Below are 19,358 nucleotides of genomic sequence, written 5' to 3' on the forward strand. Positions count from 1 at the left end.
AAGCTGGCGATGCTGGGGGGCAGGGTGGGGTGGGCGCGGGCCGGACAGGCAGATCAGGTGGGGCTTCTTAGGCCCGAGCAGGACTTTGGGTTGAGCCCAAAGAGTGACGGGGAGGGGTGAGCTGTGGCTGACCTGGGTAAGGGACAGATCTGGACGCGGACGGCGTCCCAGCCCCCACCGTCCTCCATGATGTGTGCTCTCTTCCTGCTGGGTCTAGCAGAGTGAGTGACCAAAAGCAAAGACTTTAGGTCAGCTCAGTCTGGCCTCAAATCCATGTGATCTTGAGCCAGAAACTTATGCTAGAGCCTCAGTTTCCTCATCTGTAAAACAGGGACAATTTCCATCTTGTGAAATTGTTGGGTGATTTGGGGGAGTTTTGCACGTTCTGGTCTAAGCACCCGACATGCAACATAAAAAGCCCTGGACGAGGTTTATTTAGGCCTGAGGTTCTCAACCCAGGAGCTTCTGCCCCACAGGGGACAGTTTTCGACTTCCGGAGACATTTCTGGTTGTCGTGAGTGGGGAGGGGCTGCTGGCATCCGGTGGGTGGAAGCCAGGGAGGTGCTAACCCCCCTGCCACGTTATCTCCCCCCCAGGCTGAGAAACCCTGGTTTAGATTCGCGCCGTCCGATAGAATATAACGCAAGTCACGTGGATAATGTTTAATTTCCTGGTAGCCACACGAAAAAAAAAAGGAAAGAGGAGCAGGTGATGTTAACTGTAATTGTGTATTTTATTTAACCCAGTAATCCAAAATATTATCATTTTGATATGTAATTGATGTAAAAGTATTAGAGATGTTTAATTTATTTTCCATTCTACCTTCGAAACACAGTGTGTGTTTCATTCACCCTCGTGGCATCTTGCTCTGGGCCGGCTGCATTTAGGGGGCTCGTGACGTGGCGAGTGGCTGCCGTGCGGGCAGCACAGATGCGGTCAGAGCTCACCATCCCCGCGGTTCCTAGCTCAGTGCTTGTCGCGGTGCCGCGGATGGTGCCACGGATGGCGCCGAGGATGGCGGCCCTAATCGTTGTCTTTCCCTTCTCCCTGTGCCTCCGGCCGTCGCCACAGGAAACCTGTGCCAGGATCCTCCTCTATCGAGGAGCCAACAAGGACGTGAAGAATAACAATGGACAGACCCCCTTCCAGGTCTGGGGCTCGGGGTGGGGCGTGTGTGCCAGGGGTGCAGGGGAGGGGCTGGGTGGTGGGGGCCGAGGAGTACAGAGGGGGCACAGTTAGGGGTGCTGGGAAGGGGGCTGGTGGTGGGAGGATCGGAGGGGACGGGGGGAGGCTGGACGGGTCCTCACAGCACCTCCCTCCAGGTGGCGGTGATCGCTGGGAATTTTGAGCTGGGGGAGATGATCCGAAATCACCGGGAGCAGGACGTGGGTGAGCGAGGGGGAGCCGGGGCCAAGGGAAGGGCTGGGGCAGCTGGGGGTGGGAATGGAGGGCCTGAGTCGGGGTCAGGACGGGGCTTGGGGGAAACCCTGGAGGATGGCGAATGTCTGAGCCACGATGGGGTCGGTTCCAGGCCCCCTGAACTTCCCATCTCTGTCTCCCTCCCTCGTGCCTCTCGCCCCGTCTCCTGCCCGCCCGGTCCCCGCTCTGCCCCCTCGCCACCTGCCCTCCCAGTGCCCTTCCAGGAGTCTCCCAAGTATGCGGCCCGGCCTCGGGGGCCCCAGGGCGCGGGGCTGACGGTGCCCCCCGCGCTGCTGCGTGCCAACAGTGACACGAGCATGGCCCTGCCCGACTGGATGGTGTTCTCGGCCCCAGGGGCCACGTCCTCCGGGACCCCCGGCCCACCCTCGGGGGCCCCGGGCCCATCACAGCCCTCGGCCCCCAGCACCAAGCTCAGCAGCGGGACCCTCCGGAGTGCCAGCAGCCCCCGGGGAGCCCGGGCCCGCTCCCCGTCCCGCGGGAGGCACCCCGAGGAGGCTAAGAGGCAGCCCCGTGGACGGCCCAGGTGAGGGGGGCCATGGTGATGAGGGGCTGCTCTCCCACCCATTCCTCCACCCTCGGGAGATGCGCCAGTCTCTGTCACCTGGGCACCTGAGCCATGCCAGGGGTCTGCACCCAAAGAAACGTTGGCTCCAGCCCCTGAGGACAGGCAGAGAATGCCAGGGTGGGGGGAGCTGAGCTGGGAGAGGGCAGCGGGGGCAGGCCAGGGGCTTGGGGACAAAAGGGTTGGGGTGCAGGGTGCAGAAGGGGTCACTCTGGGAAGGATGAGTCCTGGGGGCCGAGGGGAGGGTGGGCATCCTGGGGCCCTCTGGGGTAAGGCCAGCGTGGCCAGTGCAGGGTGAGAGGGGGGGCTGGGGGGGGCCAGAAGAGGGAACCCCAAAGGCCCTCTTCCCCCAGCATGTCGGCAACCCACCCCGCTCCCCCACCCTGGTGCTCCATCCCCGCCCCTGCCCCCCCCCAGGACCTCTGCTTCCCCCGGGTGCCCCCTCCCACCTCTCCCCCAGCCTCTCATGCCCCCTGTGTCCCCAGCTCCAGCGGCACTCCCCGGGAAGGGCCGGCCAGCGGCCCTGGGGGCTCCCTGGGCAGCCGCGGGCGGCGGCGAAAGCTCTACTCTGCCGTGCCCGGTCGCTCCTTCTTGGCCGTGAAGTCGTACCAGGCCCAGGGCGAGGGCGAGATCTCGCTGAGCAAAGGAGAGAAGATCAAAGGTAGCTGCTGTACCACGACAGGTTGTTCTCGAGTCCCCCGTGTGTCCACCGCAGGCTGAGACCCCAGGGAGCCCCAAGACGCCCCTTCCTGCCTTTGACCGAGGGGTGGAAATGAACCTTGGCAGGCCCAGGTGCCGCACGGCACGCCGTTTGGGTGCTGCCTGCGTGGTCTCCTTCGCACACGATCACCCTTGCCGTGTGGGGGGACAATTGGAGACACGGGGCCTCACAGAGGGGACGTGGCTTTCCGGAAACCCCCAGGCCTTCCGTTCCCTTGAGCCGAGTGCAAGCCAAGCCCTGGCAGGTGTTCTCTTTCCTGAATGCGGGTGGGGGTGGGTCCTGCCCCACGGGTCGGGTGAGGCTCCAGTGGGTGTGCAGGGCTCGGTGCTTCCTGACGGGTGGCTGCTGCCATGGAGGGCCGTCTCGTTGGCTCCCCAGTCTTCTTCTGGACCAGCAGCTTCGTGGGGCCGTGGGGGTGTGTTCTTGGGTGGAACCCCACTTTGGAGGCAGGAGCGTGTGCTGCAGATGTGGTAGTTCCTGGGCAGCAGGGAAACCCTTGCAGTGTAGTGATGGAGAGCCGGAATGTCTGGGTTCAAATCCCGGCACCTCTGCTCCTAGCTGGGCAGCCTCCGGGCCTCAGCTTCCTTACCTGTAAAGTGGAGCTTTCATGAGGACTAAAGGGGTCAGGTCATGGAAAACTCTTTGAACACAGTAAGTGCCACTTAAATGCCAGCCATTGTCGTCTAGGCCGCCCCTGCCACAGGTGTCTAGAAGAGGGAGACCCGGATTTCCCTGGGGAAGCTGGAGGTGGAGCTTGGGAAGGGCCTGGAAGGGTTGGCAGGGATCACACCATTAGGGGAAAGAAGAAAGGGATGCTGAGGCCAGGGGTGGCATCTTCCCTCGTGCATCCTGCACTTCCAGCCCCATATTCTGTGCAGAGGAAGACCCGCTGCCCTCTATTTGCATACCCCCCCTCCAATAAAAGGCACTTCATTGCCTCAAAGTGCACCCATATCCACCATGCCGCTTAGCTTCATTACACCCCGATGTGTCCCCATCTCCCTGTGCTCTCGGAAGCAAAACAGAATGCCTTAGCCTGGCGTCCGAGCTGCCCCCCAAGGGCTGCAGCCCCTGCCCACCTCACCTGTCACTCCCCTCCACCCACAACACTCGGGATCGTGTCCTATTCTCCATCCGTCTGATGCTCTGAGCTCTTTTCTACACCAGGCTCTTCACACATGCTGTTCCTCCTGCCTGGAAAGCCCTTCCAGCCTTTCTTGGCCTCGACTCCTAGGAGCTGCCAGGTCTCAGCTTATTCGTCGCTTCCTCAGGGACCCTTCCTGATCCCACTTTGCCATGCTGGTCTTTCTGAACACCCCGTTCTTTTCCCTTGAGCCCCGACCTCAACTTGTCTACTCATTTCTCCCATGGCCCCCAGTCTGGGAGCTCCATGAGGGCAAGAAGCACGTTTATTGGGTTCAATAGCTCTACTCAGAGCCCAGCCTGGGGCCTGGCTCATGACAGGCACTAAATAATGAATATTTGTTCAGCGAACAGATGATCGATCACAATGACTGATCACCAGACTCCCCAGCCAGGCACGGCAGAGCCAGCCAAGAAGCCAGGCCCCCCCGTTCTCGGCTCTCTTCCCCAACCCGGGGCTTGGCCTCCGTGTGGGTTCCTGGACCCTCTGATGGAACCCATTGGTGCTGGGAAAAGCACCACAGCCTTGACTCCCCTCCTCGTCTGCCAGAGCAATCTCGGCACAGGGCCTCCCTGCTTTAGCTGCAGCTGCCTTGTCTCTAAAATGGGCAAACAAAGGTTCCCTTACCCAGGAGGTGGAAAGACTTAGCGAGGGAAGATATGTGGAGGGCCGAGTGGGCATGGAGCCACAGAAAATGCTGGGGAAAATGGAAGTTTGGGTGTGTGTTCTCTGGTTATGGTCATCCGTGGCGGCAGCATTACAGTCCACAGAGCGCCAGGGACTGAAAGCATCTGCTCCCGGAGCAGAGCTGGGTTCAAATTCAGGCTCTGTCACCTGCTCGCCATGGAGTTTTGGGCAGTTAGTTGACTTCAGCTCTCTGAGCCTCAGTTTCCCCATTGGTAAAATGGGGGTAAGGAGAGCCTACTCCTAGGGTTCTGGCCCCAAGTGAGAACTGGGTAACCTTAGCCATCCTCGCCGTCCGTCTCTGCACTCAGCACGCACTGGCCTTGAGGTTTTCCGGGTGTGCAGAATGGCTAAGAGTTGGGGCTGGGAGGAGGCCACCTCTGGTTGTGAGTGGTGAGAAGGAGAGAGGGGATTCTAATCTCTTCTCTTCTCTACAGCCAGGGAGGCAGAGGGAGGCGGAGGGAGCCAGGTAGGAAGTGCAAGCAGCAAGGAGGCTGGGGGGGATGGCAGGGGCCGTGCCCTGCAGGGTGCAACTTGTCCCTACCAAGGGGATCCCAGTCCACAGATCCGGGGAGGGTTTGGAGACATTGGCAGAACAAACCGAGCTGCACCGGCGACCAGAGCGGACGAGGACCATGTCGTGGAAAGGAAGGATGCCCAGGAGCCAGGCCCTGCAGTAGGGGCGTGGAGAAGCTGTGCCATCTTATACGTTGAGGGCTGGGGGATGGCAGAGAAACAGAAATGTCTCTCTGTTCCTCCCCCGGCCCAGTGCTTAGCATCGGGGAAGGAGGCTTCTGGGAAGGCCAGGTCAAGGGTCGCGTCGGCTGGTTCCCGTCTGACTGCCTGGAGGAGGTGGCGAACCGCTCCCAGGACGGCAAGCAAGGTACGGCGGGTCCCGAGTTGCCCCCAGGCCACCCCATTATTCCTTTCCCCTTCCTGAGGGGGTGCTGGGAGGAGGTTGGGAGGGCTTGTGGTTCCACAAGTGAGGGTCCAAGGCCACCCCTTGTCCCCCTGCAGAAAGCCGCAGCGACAAGGCGAAGAGACTCTTCCGGCATTACACAGTGGGCTCCTACGACAGCTTCGATGCCCCCAGGTAAGGGTCCTCACACCCCCGGGCGCCCCCCACTTTCACACTCCACCTCTTTAAATATTTCTGCCACTTACAGACCCCCTTTCTCTTCCTGCCCCTTGTGAGATTTGGTTCGGGGTGGGGGAGGCAGGGATGGTGTCACGACGCGGCCCAACCTCAAACTGTCCTCAGCAGCCACCGAGACTGCCCAGCAGTGGGGTAGCTGGAAATGAATGGGGGTGAACGGAGCAGGGTGGGGTGCCTGGGGGCCCCGGGAGCTCGTGTGTGTGTGTGGCTGGCCCCATCTCAGTGTGGTCACGTGCCATAGAAGTGTGTGCGTCCCATGCCTCGTGCTAGCGTGGGGAGGGGGTCAGGCAGGGGTGGGGGGAGAGAGGGGCTCACTGATGCCTTTCCCCTCCCTGGCTGCTGGCTGGCTGGCTTCGGAAGCTTGATGGATGGGATTGGCCCAGGGAGGTGAGAGGGGAGGGGAAGGGAGGAAGGGTGTCAGGTGCGGGAAGGCAGGGGCCCCCGTGGGTTGTGCAAATATGTGTGCATTGCATGATCCCAGGCTGACGTTTCCGGTGCCAAATGTCTTGTCACACGGCCTCGCGTGGACTCCCCAAGTGTGTTCCTGCCCGCGGGTCTCCACGGGTGCTCTTGATGTGTGCGTGTGCATGTGTGGCCAGACACCCCCCCCCCCCATCAGGGACACGTCCCTGTACACGCCTGTGCCGGCGAGCTTGTCTGTCCTGCTGTCTCCGTGGGTGCTCGTTGTGCAGCTGGCTCTGCACATCTGTGTTTCTCTGAAACTGTCTGTGAGTCTGAGAACGTGGGCCAGCGTTTGCAGGGAGGTCGGCGTGTCTGCTAACACATAGGGATCGGCGGGCTCTGCACATGCCAGCCCTCTCTGTGCACGTCCCTGCACGTGTGCATCAGCACATAAATGCGTGTGCATGCATTCACATCCCTCTGATAGATCTGGAATCCAGGACCAGGGGTCTGGGGGGAGAGGATGTGGAGGAGGGGGGGGGCAGGGCTGCAGGGGGGGTGGTGGTGGCCATAATTTGGTGTCTGAAAGGTGATGCCCTCCCCCACTGCTCCCCCCAATCCAGGGAGGGTCCCCTTGTTCGTAGCCTCCTTCCATTAAATGTGTCCAAACCTATGTGTCTGTGTTCTGGACGGTGGGGATGGGTCGGGGTGGGAGTGGGGCAGAAATTACAACACGGGAAGAAGGGATGGGGGGGTGCTTCCCCACGCCCCGAGTTTCTGAGGTGCTTGACCACTGTGCGTGTTTGCCCGGCATGTCTCCGGCTCTGGGCGCTGGGTGAGTATCGAAGTGCCCCCCACCCCCACCCCAAGTCTCCCCGCCATCCTCCACTTCTTGTCTCTGTGGGTCCCTCCCTGGGTGCTCTGGGGGTCACCTGCCCCACCAGCTGCGTGGGGGTGATTCCTCTCGCCCTGGCTTCCTCCTTCCAGAACCTGCTGCCCTCCCTGCTTCTCCTTCTAGCTCTGTCCTGCCAAGTGCATCTCACCCCCTTCTCCTCCCCTCCTTGTGCTGCTCTGTGTGTGGTCTCTGGGACCCCATCTGTGGTCACTAGGCTTGTGTTGTGTTGGGCACCCTGCTCCCCATCTCTGTCTCCCAGCATCCCTGCTGGAGCTCTGTGGTCCTGCCAAGTGCCACCCTCTCCTCACCCTCTGGTGTGAGCTGTGCTGCCTGGACGACCCTCACCCCCACCCCCAGACACCTCGCCCCCACGGCCGGGCTTCTATTTTTTTTTGTTGGTGGGGGGAGGTATGGCTCACTGCCTTGGGGCCCAGTCTGAATGCCCTGACCTTCCTTTCTCGGCCCTTCCAGACTGTGCTGGGGGCGTCGTGTTGGTTTGTGGTGGTGGGCTTGCCTGTCCCCCTCCTGGGGCCTCTCCGGCCCGGGCGTCCCTGCCTGGGCAGCGGGGCTCGGCGCGCGCGTCTCTGCACGCGGTTGCGTGGCATCTTGTGTGCGATGTTGTGCCTCCCTCTCCCCGCTCTCCCTCGCTCTGCACCTGCGCGGGAGGGCCCTGGAGGGGGGAGGGGGTTAAGGGGGGGCAGACCGGAAGTGCCTCCCCCTTCTCCTCCCCCCCCGCGCCTCGCCCCTCCCCCTTCTCCCGCCAAGGGGGCCCCCGCGTTCCCCGCCCGGCCCCCTTCCCCCTGCCCGGCCCCCTCCGCCGCCCGGCGCAGGACGCCGAGGGGTTAAGGCTCCCGCCGCCTCCGGAGCTGTCCGCGGTGCTGAAGCCGGCGCCGTCCGCGGGCCTCGCGCTACCGCCGCGGCCGGACCCCGCGGCCCGCGCCCCCGCAGGCCGCCGGCATGTGAGCCCCCGGCCCTGCCCTCCCTCCCGCGGGGGGGTGCGCGCCCCCTCCCCCTCCCCGCTCCCGGCGCGGGTCAGCATGAGGCGGGGCCTGGGGGCCCGGACACGGGGGTTCGGCCGAGCGGGGACGGGGACGCGGCGGCGGCGGCGGCGGCGGGGGCGGCCGGCACCGGGACCCGGGCCCGGGCCGCGGCGGCGATGGCTTTGTCTGCGGTCGGCGGCGGCGGGGGTCTCGGGGGCGGCCCCGGTGGGGGCCCCCTGCCGCAGCCGCCCCCCGCGCTCTCCTCCAGCTGGCCGGCCCTGGGGCCCCGGCGGCGCAGCGTCTGGTACATCTACAGGTAACGGAACGCGCCGACCCCTTCCTCCCCGGCCGGGCCGGGCCCGGTGGCCCCCCGCCCGCTGTGACGACCCTCCCCTCTCGGGGACTCATCCTCCTCCTCCAGACCTCCAACCCCCCTCACCCCTTAACAGCCCCCCCCAGTCGCTCGCCACTAACCTCTCAGCACTAAACCCACCTTCTCAACCCTCCCTCTCCATCACCCTCTCCCTGCGCCCCCTCGCACAGTCCTCAGCCCTGGGAATCTTTCCTTCACCCCATCACAGGCCCTTCCAAGCCCCCCCCCATCTTTTCCCTCAAGACCTTCCCCAACCAGGCCTCCAAACACCCTCCCCCACTGGACTCAGAACCCACTCGCCCTCAGTGCCCCCACTCTGGGAGCTCTCCTTGTGGGGAGTCACAATGACCTCCCCTCAGGCACCAGCACCCCAGGCCCCATCCCTCTGCCCCTCGTATCCTCACACCCCTTTACGGAGTTGGCAAGCCCCCCCATTCATGCCCCTGTCTCCCATTCACAGCCATCCCCACCCCCCTCCATCACACACACATCCCGCCCCCGGCCTCCCCTCCCCTCCCCTTTTGCCGCTGCGTGTTTCTGTGCGACTGTGCGTGTGTCAGTGTGGCTGTGTTGATGTGCGTGTGTGTGGCTGCCTGCAGCCGACTGCCAGGGCGACAGAGAGAGGTGGGGAGACGGTGGGCTCCGAGCCCACCCCCCCAGCTGTGTCCATCTGTGTGTCCCTGTTTGATGGTGTCTGTCTCTGTGTGTGACTTGGAGGGATGGCGGGGCTGTCTGGGGACTGTGTGTGTGTGATGGAGTGGGTCTGTCCCAGGGACTGCGGTGTGCCTCCCAACATCCATCCTCCCCGGGGGCCGGGCCTGCCCCTCCCCCACCGCCCCCCCTCGTCGCGAGGCCTCTGCGTTTCTCTGTCCCCCTGCACCCCCCCCCCCCGTGTGGGGCACTTGGGCTGCTTGCCCTGTCCTCTGGCTGTGTGGGGGCTGCACCCAGCCGGCTGAGCTTCTGCATGGGGCGCTGCATCTGCATGTGTGTGTCGCTTCTCAGCATGGGGGTGGGGGGTGGCTTCTCTGTGGGGGAGGCCTCTGGGCAGGCCATGGAGAGGCCTGTGGAGATGGGAGCACGGGGGGGGGGGGCTGAACGCCGAAGGGGGTGCACGGGCTGTGGGACCCTGGACGAGTGAGAGGGACTCTCAGGGTGGGGGCGGGGGGAGTGGACGCTGCTGCAGTCTCCGTGTGTGGGAGCTGCTGAACAAGAGCTGGCCGCTGGGCGCCGGAGGCCTGGGGGAGCGCATTGTGTGAGCTCCTGCCGGGCAGAGGGTCAGCAAGGGGGAGCGTGAGTGGAGTGCTGTGTGGGCAGCAAATATGGGGGGAAGCAGTGGAGTTCAGGGGTCTGGATAGGGGGTAGAGAATGGAACATGGGAAAATGAAGGCCCCTCCGGGGAGGGGGACTGGGGTTCATGAACACAGATGGGCGGTACACAGGGTGTGCAGAGAAGCGAGATGGGGTATGGGGGGGGCAAGAAGGTCTGGGGGTGGGCTTTGGGCAGTAGAGGGAGAGCACAGAGAGGATGCAGGGAATGTAAATGCAACGCAGCTGCAAGTAAGAGGAGGTGGGAGGGTGTGTGGTGAAGTGAATTGAGGATGCAAAAGTAGGAAGAGGTTTCCATGGATGAGAATGAGGTGGTGGTGGGGGGACCTGGTACACCTTCGGGGTCACAGTGGGGTTACAGAGGAGCAAGAAGAATGTGTGTGGGGGGGTAATGAGGCCAAGGGAGGTGGGGGAGTGGCTTTAGAGGGACGAGGTCACAAGCTGGAGAAGGACACTTTGGGATAGGGGAAGCTGGGGGGGGGGTTGAGGCCGTGGGGTGTATAGGACGACATGGGAGTGGAGGGACGCCCCATGGTTTATACAGCAGGTGGGGTTAGGATTATTGCTATCTGGGGCCTTGAGAGGACACTGAGGGGCAGAGACAGGAGGGGGAGTATAGAGTCGCAGGAATCTTTGGGGGCAAGAGGGCAATGCAGAAGTTCGAGAAGAGGGTGCTGGGGTGAGGGAAACGATGTATACAGCTTGGGGTTGGGTAAGAGAAGCATGAACGAATGGGGGGTGCTTGAGAGGGAGCAGTAGACAGGGGTGCTGAGATAATGGGGTAGACATTTGGGGGGTACATGGGGTGCCTGTGGGGGATTCAACTCTGCACTGACACTCTTCTGGCTGGCGTGATCTTGAGCACCTAATTCCGTGCCTCAGTTTCCTCATCTGTAAAATGGGAGAAAGAGCAGCTGACCCCTCCTAGGGCTGGTGTGAGGAGTCAATGAATAAATAAATGTAAAGTGCTTGCAACAGTGTCCAGCACTCAGCAATAGTTCAATAAGTGATATGTGTTGTTGCTGAACTATGGGTGGACCCCAGAATGAATTTCAGGGGCTGCGGGGCTCGCTCCTGCTGCTTTGGGCCGGGTCCCCATGTACCCGAAGCATTTGGGTACCCCGGAGTGGAGGGCATTACTGCAGTTAACCAGATATTTTCCGGGTGCCTGTTGAAGCCTATTACTCGCTGTGTGACCTCAGGCATATTGCTTAACCTCTCTGAGCCCCTGCTTCCTCATTCATAAGGTGGAAATCATCACTGGACCTACCTCAGAGGCTGGTTGTCAGGAGACAGTTAAGCAGTTTGCTGAATGCTGCTTCTTGGTAGTTACTGGATGTGGGAATTTTACTGAACTATATCGGAGGATGAGGTATTTGGGGAAGGCTTGGGGTGCGGGGCTGAAGTGGGGGAGGATTCCAAGGGCAGGCGGGAAGATGTGGGAATGGTAGGGGTTTGTAGTGAGAGTGAAGGAAATGAATGAAACCGTTGCAAGTGAGAGATAAAGGGAGGTGACGGGCACTGCTGGGGGGCCCTGGAGATTGGGGGTAGGAGCCAGGGCATGAAAGCCTGGAGGAGTGATGAGGGTATGTGGTGGGGACGAGAGCGGGGACAGAGACGCAGAAAGAACGGTCAGGAGCAGGCAGCTGTGACCTCTGGCTCAACTTGGAGTGGCCCTGTCTGCTTGCTCTTCAACCTTGTCGACCCTCCCTTCCACCCCCCCACCACTTGCCCCATTTACTCTTCCTCTCCCTCTGCCAACACCCCGTCCACCCAGCTGCACAGGTGGCCGGCCCCTGGGTGGAATACACGATCAGAGGGAGGCTTGTATGGCATGGATGTGTTTATTGGATGCTGACAAATTCTGGGCAATGGCAGTGGTTGGGGCGTGCACGTGTGTGCACACGTGCCCGTGAGCACACTGAGGTGTGAGCAGGGTGGGGCGTGGATGGAGTGCCCGCGGTGCAGAACCCTGTCGCCCGGGCACAAATGTGCAGATTTCACAGTGACAGTCGTGGGGGGCCCAGGAGAAAGCAGGGGTGCCTCCGGGGGCTGGTACCAAAACACCATAGGAGCATGGTAGGTAATATTGGCGTGTACCGGGACCCATTCAGGGGGCGGGTTATGGGAATACGCTGAGATTGGAATGGGGGGGGGGAGTTATTATTGGAACATACTGGGATGTGTGGGAGTGTTCCTGAAGTATACTGGAGTATTCATGGAGGATACTGCTGATTCTGGGGGCAGGTAATTGGAGCGCACCAGGGAGCAGGCTGGCTTTTATTGGAGTGGCGGCTATTACTGAGCCATGCTGAGGGGGTCTGGGTATTGCTGGGGTACTCCGGGATGGGCAGAGTGGGGTGGCGGTACAAGCAGGTACTTGGATGTGTTTCAGGCGTTACTGGAGGATGCGTCAGAGCCCATGAGGGCACATCTTCTGGTGCCTCCTGGGTGTCCTCGGGTATCACGAGGGAGTGGGGCTGCAACCGGTGTTTGGATATTCCCGTCATATACCGGGTTTTGGATACTTCTGGAATGGAGGAGTATTTCTGAGGCATATAGCGGTGATGTCAGAGGTTTGAGCTATTATTCCAGAGATCCTGGGTGGATATCGAGATGAAATGAAGGTGCTGGAGTTTAATTAAAGTTTATCGGGTATATGAGAATTGCCTAAAGGTGCTGGTGAGGCTTGGAGGATGCACCGGGGTCCGTTGCCCTGTTCGTGGGTACTCTGCCTCTTACTAAAATATGCTGACTGCAGAAAGGAGATACATTTGAGGTCAACCAGGGAAGAGAGAATCAGTGCTGTCCGACAGAACCTTCTGGACCCGTGCAAATGTTTCCTCGGTGCACTGTCCAGTGTGGTAACCAGTAGCGACAAGTGGCTCTTGGGCACTTGGAAATGTGGCTAGGTGCGACTGAGCAGCTCAATTTTTAAATGTGAATTTCAGTTATTTAGAATATAAATAGCCATCGGTGCTGGCCAACTACCCACCTTGACAATGCAGAGATGCGCGGGGACGCTAGGAGGTTCCCCTGAAGCGAGTGTGGCCTCTCAACTGGGCAAGTCCCGTCGAGCACATGGCACGTGTTTCAGGCCCTGTCCTGGCCACGACGCATTTGCTGCCCACTGAACTCTCCCTGCAATGAAAGAGGAAAAACAGAGGCACCAAAGTTTAAGATTGTGGACTCAAGGTCACAGGCAGGAAGTGGCCAGCAGGGGCTCGGGACGGGCCACTGATCAGCCAGCGTTTGCCCCCTGGCCTGGATCTGGTGCACTGCGGTGGGCTTGGTGATGCTTGCTGAATGGATGCAGGGAGGATGAATGAGGAGCGAGTGGGAGACAACGAGCACGCCGAGCTCTGAGGGGGAGGCCTGCCAGGGCTTCTGGGAGCATACGGAGTGGGAGAGAAAGCTCCCGGGAGGTGCGCCGCTGAGCACCCCTGCAGCAGGGGCTCGGGGTGGGGCATGGGTTCTCAGCTTCATGATCCCTTCTCTACCCCCCACCCCCACCCCATTCCTCCCTCCCTCCCCGCTGCTGCCCAGCGATTACATCATCAAGGAGAAGACCGTCCTGCTGCAGAAGAAGGACAGTGAGGGGTTTGGGTTCGTGCTCCGGGGGGCCAAGGGTGAGTGCTGGCTGGGTTGGGGCCGGGAGCAGGGCCGGTAGTGAGGGATGAAAAGGGCAAGAGACCCCAGCCCGCCCAACCACCCCACCCCAGGGTGCTGAGGTCCCTCAGCTCCAGTGAGGCCTCCGTGACTGGGGTCTGAGCCCCCTCCCCTGCTCGGCCTCTCCACCCTCTCCCCTCCGACCCCGCCGGCTCCTCCCCATCTGCAGCGCAGACCCCCATCGAAGAGTTCACCCCCACCCCGGCCTTCCCGGCGCTGCAGTACCTCGAGTCGGTGGATGAGGGTGGCGTGGCATGGCGCGCCGGGCTGCGCATGGGTGACTTCCTCATCGAGGTTAGTCTGGGTCCCTGGGCCCCAGGGGCCTCCCCCAGCCCCGCCTCCAGCTCTCCTGCTGCAGACCTGCCCAGCCCACTTGGGGACCCCTGACACCACCTTTCCTCTGGGACCCAAGGACCAATCCCAGGCCCCTCAGCAGCCACGCCAGGACCTGGCTGCCCAACAGCTACCTTCTCCCTTGCACCAAGCCTCCTCATCCCCACTCGGTCCACCCACTGCCCACCTCTGCTTTCTTCTGCGAGTCCTTCTAAAGGGCTCCCTGAGGCATCTCAGAGCAGTTACCCAGAGCTGTTCCCCAAGGCCCACACACAGTCCTGGGGCACACGGAGGGAAAGGGCTGTGAATAGTGGGGAAGGGGGAGGCGGGGCCTTGGAGATCCTAAGCGGGGCAGGGTGGGCGACTGCCAGCACCCTTCCCTCACCCCCTGGCTTGGGGGCCTCCGTGCTGCAGGTGAACGGGCAGAACGTGGTGAAGGTCGGCCACCGCCAGGTGGTCAACATGATCCGCCAAGGGGGCAACACGCTGATGGTGAAGGTGGTGATGGTCACCCGGCACCCCGACATGGACGAGGCTGCCCACAAGAAAGGTGCCCGCCCCCTCCAGCCTTCCCTCCCCTTCCCCAAGGCCACCTGCTCAACACACTGCTGGGGGGAAACTGAGGCAGGGAGGGCACAGTGTCCCGGCAGCTCCAGGAGCACCGTGGGAGGAGACATGGGTGGGGGAGAGGGGGGTTTTGCTTCTCCCCATCCCCAGGGTTCTGACGGCTGCCCCCCCCACCTTTCCAGCCCCCCAGCAGGCCAAGCGGCTCCCGCCCCCCACCATCTCCCTGCGCTCCAAGTCCATGACCTCAGAACTGGAGGAGATGGGTGAGCCTGGGGGGCCGTGGTCGAGGTTCTGGGGAAGGAGAGGGGAAGAGGGGATGGGGGAGGGGGCTGGACTGTCCCTTGAGTTCGTTAGTGTCGTTAGTGACCAGGGATCCTTGTCCTCGTCCTGTCGCCCCACTCCATGGGCCAGACTGGCCTGCGTGTGTGTCACTCGGGAGGGTGTCTGAGTCTATTTCCCTCTGTCCTCGCCTCTTCTGTCTCTCCGTCGGGGCTCTCTGGGTCTATGTGTGCCCCCTCCGCGGGCCGCTTTGCTTCCTTTCTTCTTCCCCTCCCCACCCCCGTGGCCATCTCTCTCTCCACCAGCTTCCCCCCCACCCCGGGAAGAGAGAGGAAGGCGAACCCCTCCCTCCAGCTAGAGCCGAGTGGACCTGGGGGGTCCCGCTGCCCCTGTCCCAGGGGGCGGCTCAGGCGGCAGACCGCCCCCGCCCCGGGGCCCTGAGGGAGGCGGGAGTCCCAGAGAGGGGGCCCCTCGCTTCCCCCTGACGTCCTAACTCTTGGCTCCTCTACTGCCTCCCCCCCGGGCTAGTCTCCCCCTGGAGGAAGAAGAGCGGTGAGTGGGCACAGGCCTGGCGGGAGGGCCCCCGTCCCGACCCCGCCGGTGGACTCGCCCCTCCCGGACCCGGGCCCCTCGCTGCCCCGCTCGCGCTCGCGCCGCCCGCTGGCCACGCCCGGGGGCCGCGCTCGCTCCGCGCGTCCCGGGGGCGCCCGCGCGCTTCATCCGCGCCCTTTGCCCACAGAGTACGAGCCGCAGCCGGCGCCGGTGCCCAGCATGGAGAAAAAGCGCACCGTGTATCAGATGGCTCTGAGTAAGACGGCCCCAGCCCTGCCCCGGGGCTGCTCCGCGCGCCCTCCCCGCGCTCCAGCCGCGCCCCGCTCCCCACCTGCGCGCGGGCCGCTCGCCCCGCCCCGCGCCCCGCGCCGGACCTCCCCTGGGTCCTCAGTCCCCTCCCCGTGGGCTCCTCCCGCCTTCCCTTTCGCCTCCGCGCCGCCCTCCAGGACGGCCGTCAGTCCTCTGCCCTGGCCCCTTCCCTCTGTCCCCCGGGATGGAGGACGGGGCGCCTTTACTGGCTCATCCGAGGCCCTGTCTGGGCCTCCGGCGGCTCTGTCTCCAGGCCAGGCCCTGACAAACTCGTCGCTGTCTGTCCACCCCTCTTCTGCCTTCCTCTAGACAAACTGGATGAAATCTTGGCAGCAGCTCAACAAACCATCAGTGCGAGCGAGAGCCCTGCGCCCGGTGGCCTCGCGTCCCTGGGCAAACACCGCCCCAAGGGCTTCTTTGCCACTGAGGTAGGAGGCCTGGCTGGGGGCGCTGGTGGTGTTGAGGGGGTGGTGGTGAAGGAAGCTTGAGGGGTCTTCTGGAGCCTCCACCTCCTTCTCCTTCCAAAACCTTCCTGAGTCCCCTCCCTTCACCCCCCTGCGTTGAAGGCTTGTTCTGGAGGGCGCCTGTCCTCCCCACTCTGGGGGCCCCTCCCTCCTTACCTCCTGCCACCACAGTCTCTCCCCAAGTCCTGCCTCTCCTTGCTCACCCCACTTTCCGCCCCTGCTCCTCTCCCCGCCTTGTCCCACCTCAGGGGTCTCCGGAAGGGTGAAAGAATGTCGTGGGTAGGACCTCCCCATTCATGTGCAGGGGGGCCCACATAGCAGTGGGTGCTCAATAAGGGGTGCCCCTGCTCTCCCCTCTGCCTGCCTTACCCCCTGACAGAGCCTGGCTGATAGTGGGTGTTGGTCTTTTCTGGACACTGCATTGTCCCTGGATGATCTTTCACTCCTGAACACAGAGCCGGGAGGCAATCACGGTGATTAGCTCATTTAAAGAGGGAGAAACTGAGGCTCAGAGAAGGGGCCAGGGGCTTACCCAGGCAACCAGGCAACCAAATCCTGTCCCTCCATGACCTTGGCTCTTGGTGGCGGGGGGGACTCCTGGCCCCTCCCACAGCTGTCTCCTGCAAGACCACACACGGCCCCCCCTCCCTCTGCCCTCAGCATTTCCGTCTTCTCCACTTAGGCCCCATCCTCTGACCCCCCTCTGCCCGTTTACTCGAAAATTCTTTGGCTCTTGGGGGCCCCAGGCCCCTTTGGAAGGCTGGTGCAGTCCTTCCCAGAATAACAGTCACCAATGCATAAAACAAAATGCATCCGATTACAAAAGAAGCCAGTTACACAGAAGTGGAGTTATCAAAATATTTTCAAGTAGCACATTTGTGATATGGCCATTTCAGTGCCTTTCCGTCAGGCATTAGACAGTGGGATCTGGTGGTGGAGCTTAAGGATTCTAATCTCAAAGTCAAGACGAGCAGAAACACTATTGTAAGAAATCTGTGGCAACTAGGAGGTGACATGAAAATCTCTGTGATTTCTGTTGGTGTCGCAGTCTCCGGCCTTGCTGAGACTAGCTGTTGCCTACACTCTGTTGAGCAAATGTTACATTTTGGTTGGAGGACAAACAAAGAGAAAGCTGTTACTTTTTCCCATTCAAGCTCAGGGAAGTCTAGCCACAGTTCCCCTAGGGCTTAGACCTGCTCTTGAGGGTCCAGTTAGAGCCTGGCAGACATGGGTTCGAATCATGACTTCTTCTCCCTTCCGGTGTCACTCGGGACCATGGCACTTCTCCATCTCTCTCTTGCTCTGTAAAATGAGGCTAAAGCAGATCTTGCTGTTTCTTTCAGGGATTAAATGAGATCAACTCCTAGCACAGCAAGCTCTCAACAAATGCTTCTATTTTTCCTTCTATTGCCCTTTTCTCTAGTCCCAGAGGTGTTTGATCTAGCCCATTCCCCAAACACCAGCCCTGGAGTTCCTGAAATTTCTTGGGCTCTTGAGTTCTACAGGCATCTAGCCCAGCCACCACCTCTTATTTCTCTCTTACTTCTGAATCCCCTCTGTTGCCTCTTGCTCAAGTCCTCTTCCAGTCTGTGCTTGAATGCCTCTGGAGACGAGGAGCTCACTACTCCAAGCATGGTTTATTCTATATTAGGACAGACTGTTAGAAAGTTTCCCTTGTTTGGAGCCCGAATCTACCTCCCCTGGGCTTCTATCTTTCCATCAGTGTTTCCTCCTTTTGTGAGCTCACTCACCCTCCAGGGCCACCTCAGGATTCCTCAGTGAGCTTCCCCACACCCACCCAGGAAGGAGGGCAGGGCAGGGGAGCAAGAGCATCCCCAATCGACAGATGATAAAATGGAGGCTTGGAGGTTTGAGTTGACTTGTCTGAAACTTCTCAGCCTCTCCCCTGCACTGGGGCTTCTCCACCACAGCCCTGATGACAGTGGGGGCCTGAGAGTTTTTTATCGTGGGGGGCTGGCCTGCCCCTCCCTGGCCTCTACCCACTAGATGCTAGCAGCATACCCCACTCTGGTCATGACAACCCAAAAAGTCTCCAGATGTTGCCCAGTGTCCCCTGGGAGTCAAAATCACCCCTGATGTGAGACCTGTTGCCCCACACCACACTGAGGTTTAACAGATTTTCAGCCCTGGGTTTATCCTAGATGGACGTAGAGTCATTCATTCATTCATTATTTCTCGGAGGCCTGAGATGTACCCTCTGTTTCCTTTCCTTGTGCATCTTTTCAATCCCTCTTACCCTCTCCTTCTTCTGAATTTCCCTCCCCATGTCCACAAATCTCTTCCCCAATGTTCCCATTTATTCCTGACTCCAAGAAATGCTACACAGACAGATGTGGATTCAGATCCTGGCGTCTTCTAACTTCCTGTGTCACTCTGAACCATGTTACTTAATTTCTTGGCATCTCAGTGGCCTGCTCTGTAAAATGGGGCTGAACTCATCCCCAAAAAGACATATCCTTGCAGTCAACCTGAATGCAAAGGAGCGGGGGGCAAACACCCTCTGGCGTCCATGGGGCATCGATGCCAACGGCCGGCGGCCTCATCTAGGTCCAGGTGCCTCTTGGGCCTAGTCTCCCAAGGCTCTGCTCTCTGTCAGTCTGGCCTCCCCTCTGTGCGGCTTTGCCTTTCTTGGCTCCTGGCTCTGTTGCCCAGTCACTGACACCCCAAGGGCTCCCTTGCTCCCCACACCCTACCTGGCTGTGGAAGGTGCGGACTCAGCCTTTCTCTTGACTCGGTTGCTCCTTCTGATTCCTTCCGTCCCTCCCTCTGGACCCTGCGCTCAGCCTCAGTCTCTCTCCTGGAGCTGCCCTGGCCCCTCCTTTTCAGCATCCACCAGGACAGCCTTGCCCCTGGCCTCTTGGGGTCTCTCTTTCTCCAGTTGCTCCCATTTCCCCTCCTTGTCCCCAGGCTTTGTTTCCCTGCCCCTCTGTCTCCCATCTCCGTCTCTCTCCCTGTCTCTATCTCTCTTCCCGGATCTCCACACCCTCTAGCCTTCCCGGAGCCCGCACAGGAGGAGTCTGCCCAGCAGCCGGTGATGTCACAGCACTGGCACATTCTGATTGGCTGCCCCCTCTGGGCTGGAGAGCCCCTCCCCAGGTGTTGGCCGGGGGTCAGCCTGTCCTGCCCACGCCTCCTCAGGCAGAGTCATGGCTCCCCTGACACTTAGACCCTCTGGGGCACGCTCCTCTCCCCTCCTAAGCCTTTTTGGCCGGTCTGCCCTCCCTATCACCCTGACCTTCTCCCATCGCCCTGAGCCCTTCTGCATCCGTCTGACTCCCCCAGGAGACCCTTTAGCCTCCTGCCTACCTGAGTCCGTCCATCCGCTTTCCAGCTGGCCTGTCTCTCACTGCCTCTCCCGCTGTCCTCCTGGCCACCCTCCCTCACGCCGCATCCTCTCTCCTGCCCTGCGCAGCCTGGGCTCTGTCCCCACCAGCCTTCCTGCCCCTCAGCAGTCCCCGCAGCCTTTCTGACCCATGGTATG

General features: G+C 61.4%; 1 protein-coding gene across 4 annotated transcripts in view; it reads left to right on the plus strand.

The window, feature by feature from the left end:
- The window catches only part of SHANK1 (SH3 and multiple ankyrin repeat domains 1), a 43,351-nt gene that overhangs the window by 10,674 nt on the left and 13,319 nt on the right, over positions 1 to 19,358 (plus strand). For 2 of the 4 annotated variants that reach the window (XM_037820101.1, XM_037820103.1), the window contains 14 exons: positions 1,072 to 1,149; positions 1,323 to 1,389; positions 1,633 to 1,963; positions 2,488 to 2,663; positions 5,321 to 5,434; positions 5,569 to 5,644; positions 6,068 to 6,094; positions 13,230 to 13,312; positions 13,522 to 13,646; positions 14,100 to 14,235; positions 14,435 to 14,515; positions 15,060 to 15,083; positions 15,271 to 15,339; positions 15,702 to 15,820. In XM_037820101.1, the coding sequence (XP_037676029.1) occupies positions 1,072 to 1,149; positions 1,323 to 1,389; positions 1,633 to 1,963; positions 2,488 to 2,663; positions 5,321 to 5,434; positions 5,569 to 5,644; positions 6,068 to 6,094; positions 13,230 to 13,312; positions 13,522 to 13,646; positions 14,100 to 14,235; positions 14,435 to 14,515; positions 15,060 to 15,083; positions 15,271 to 15,339; positions 15,702 to 15,820 (1,506 nt within the window). The remainder of the gene's footprint in view (positions 1 to 1,071; positions 1,150 to 1,322; positions 1,390 to 1,632; positions 1,964 to 2,487; positions 2,664 to 5,320; positions 5,435 to 5,568; positions 5,645 to 6,067; positions 6,095 to 13,229; positions 13,313 to 13,521; positions 13,647 to 14,099; positions 14,236 to 14,434; positions 14,516 to 15,059; positions 15,084 to 15,270; positions 15,340 to 15,701; positions 15,821 to 19,358) is intronic. The other 2 variants (XM_037820104.1, XM_037820105.1) reach the window with 2 other exon arrangements.

This window comes from Choloepus didactylus, chromosome 27, assembly GCF_015220235.1.
Source record: "Choloepus didactylus isolate mChoDid1 chromosome 27, mChoDid1.pri, whole genome shotgun sequence".
In the NCBI taxonomy this organism is placed as follows: domain Eukaryota; kingdom Metazoa; phylum Chordata; class Mammalia; order Pilosa; family Megalonychidae; genus Choloepus; species Choloepus didactylus.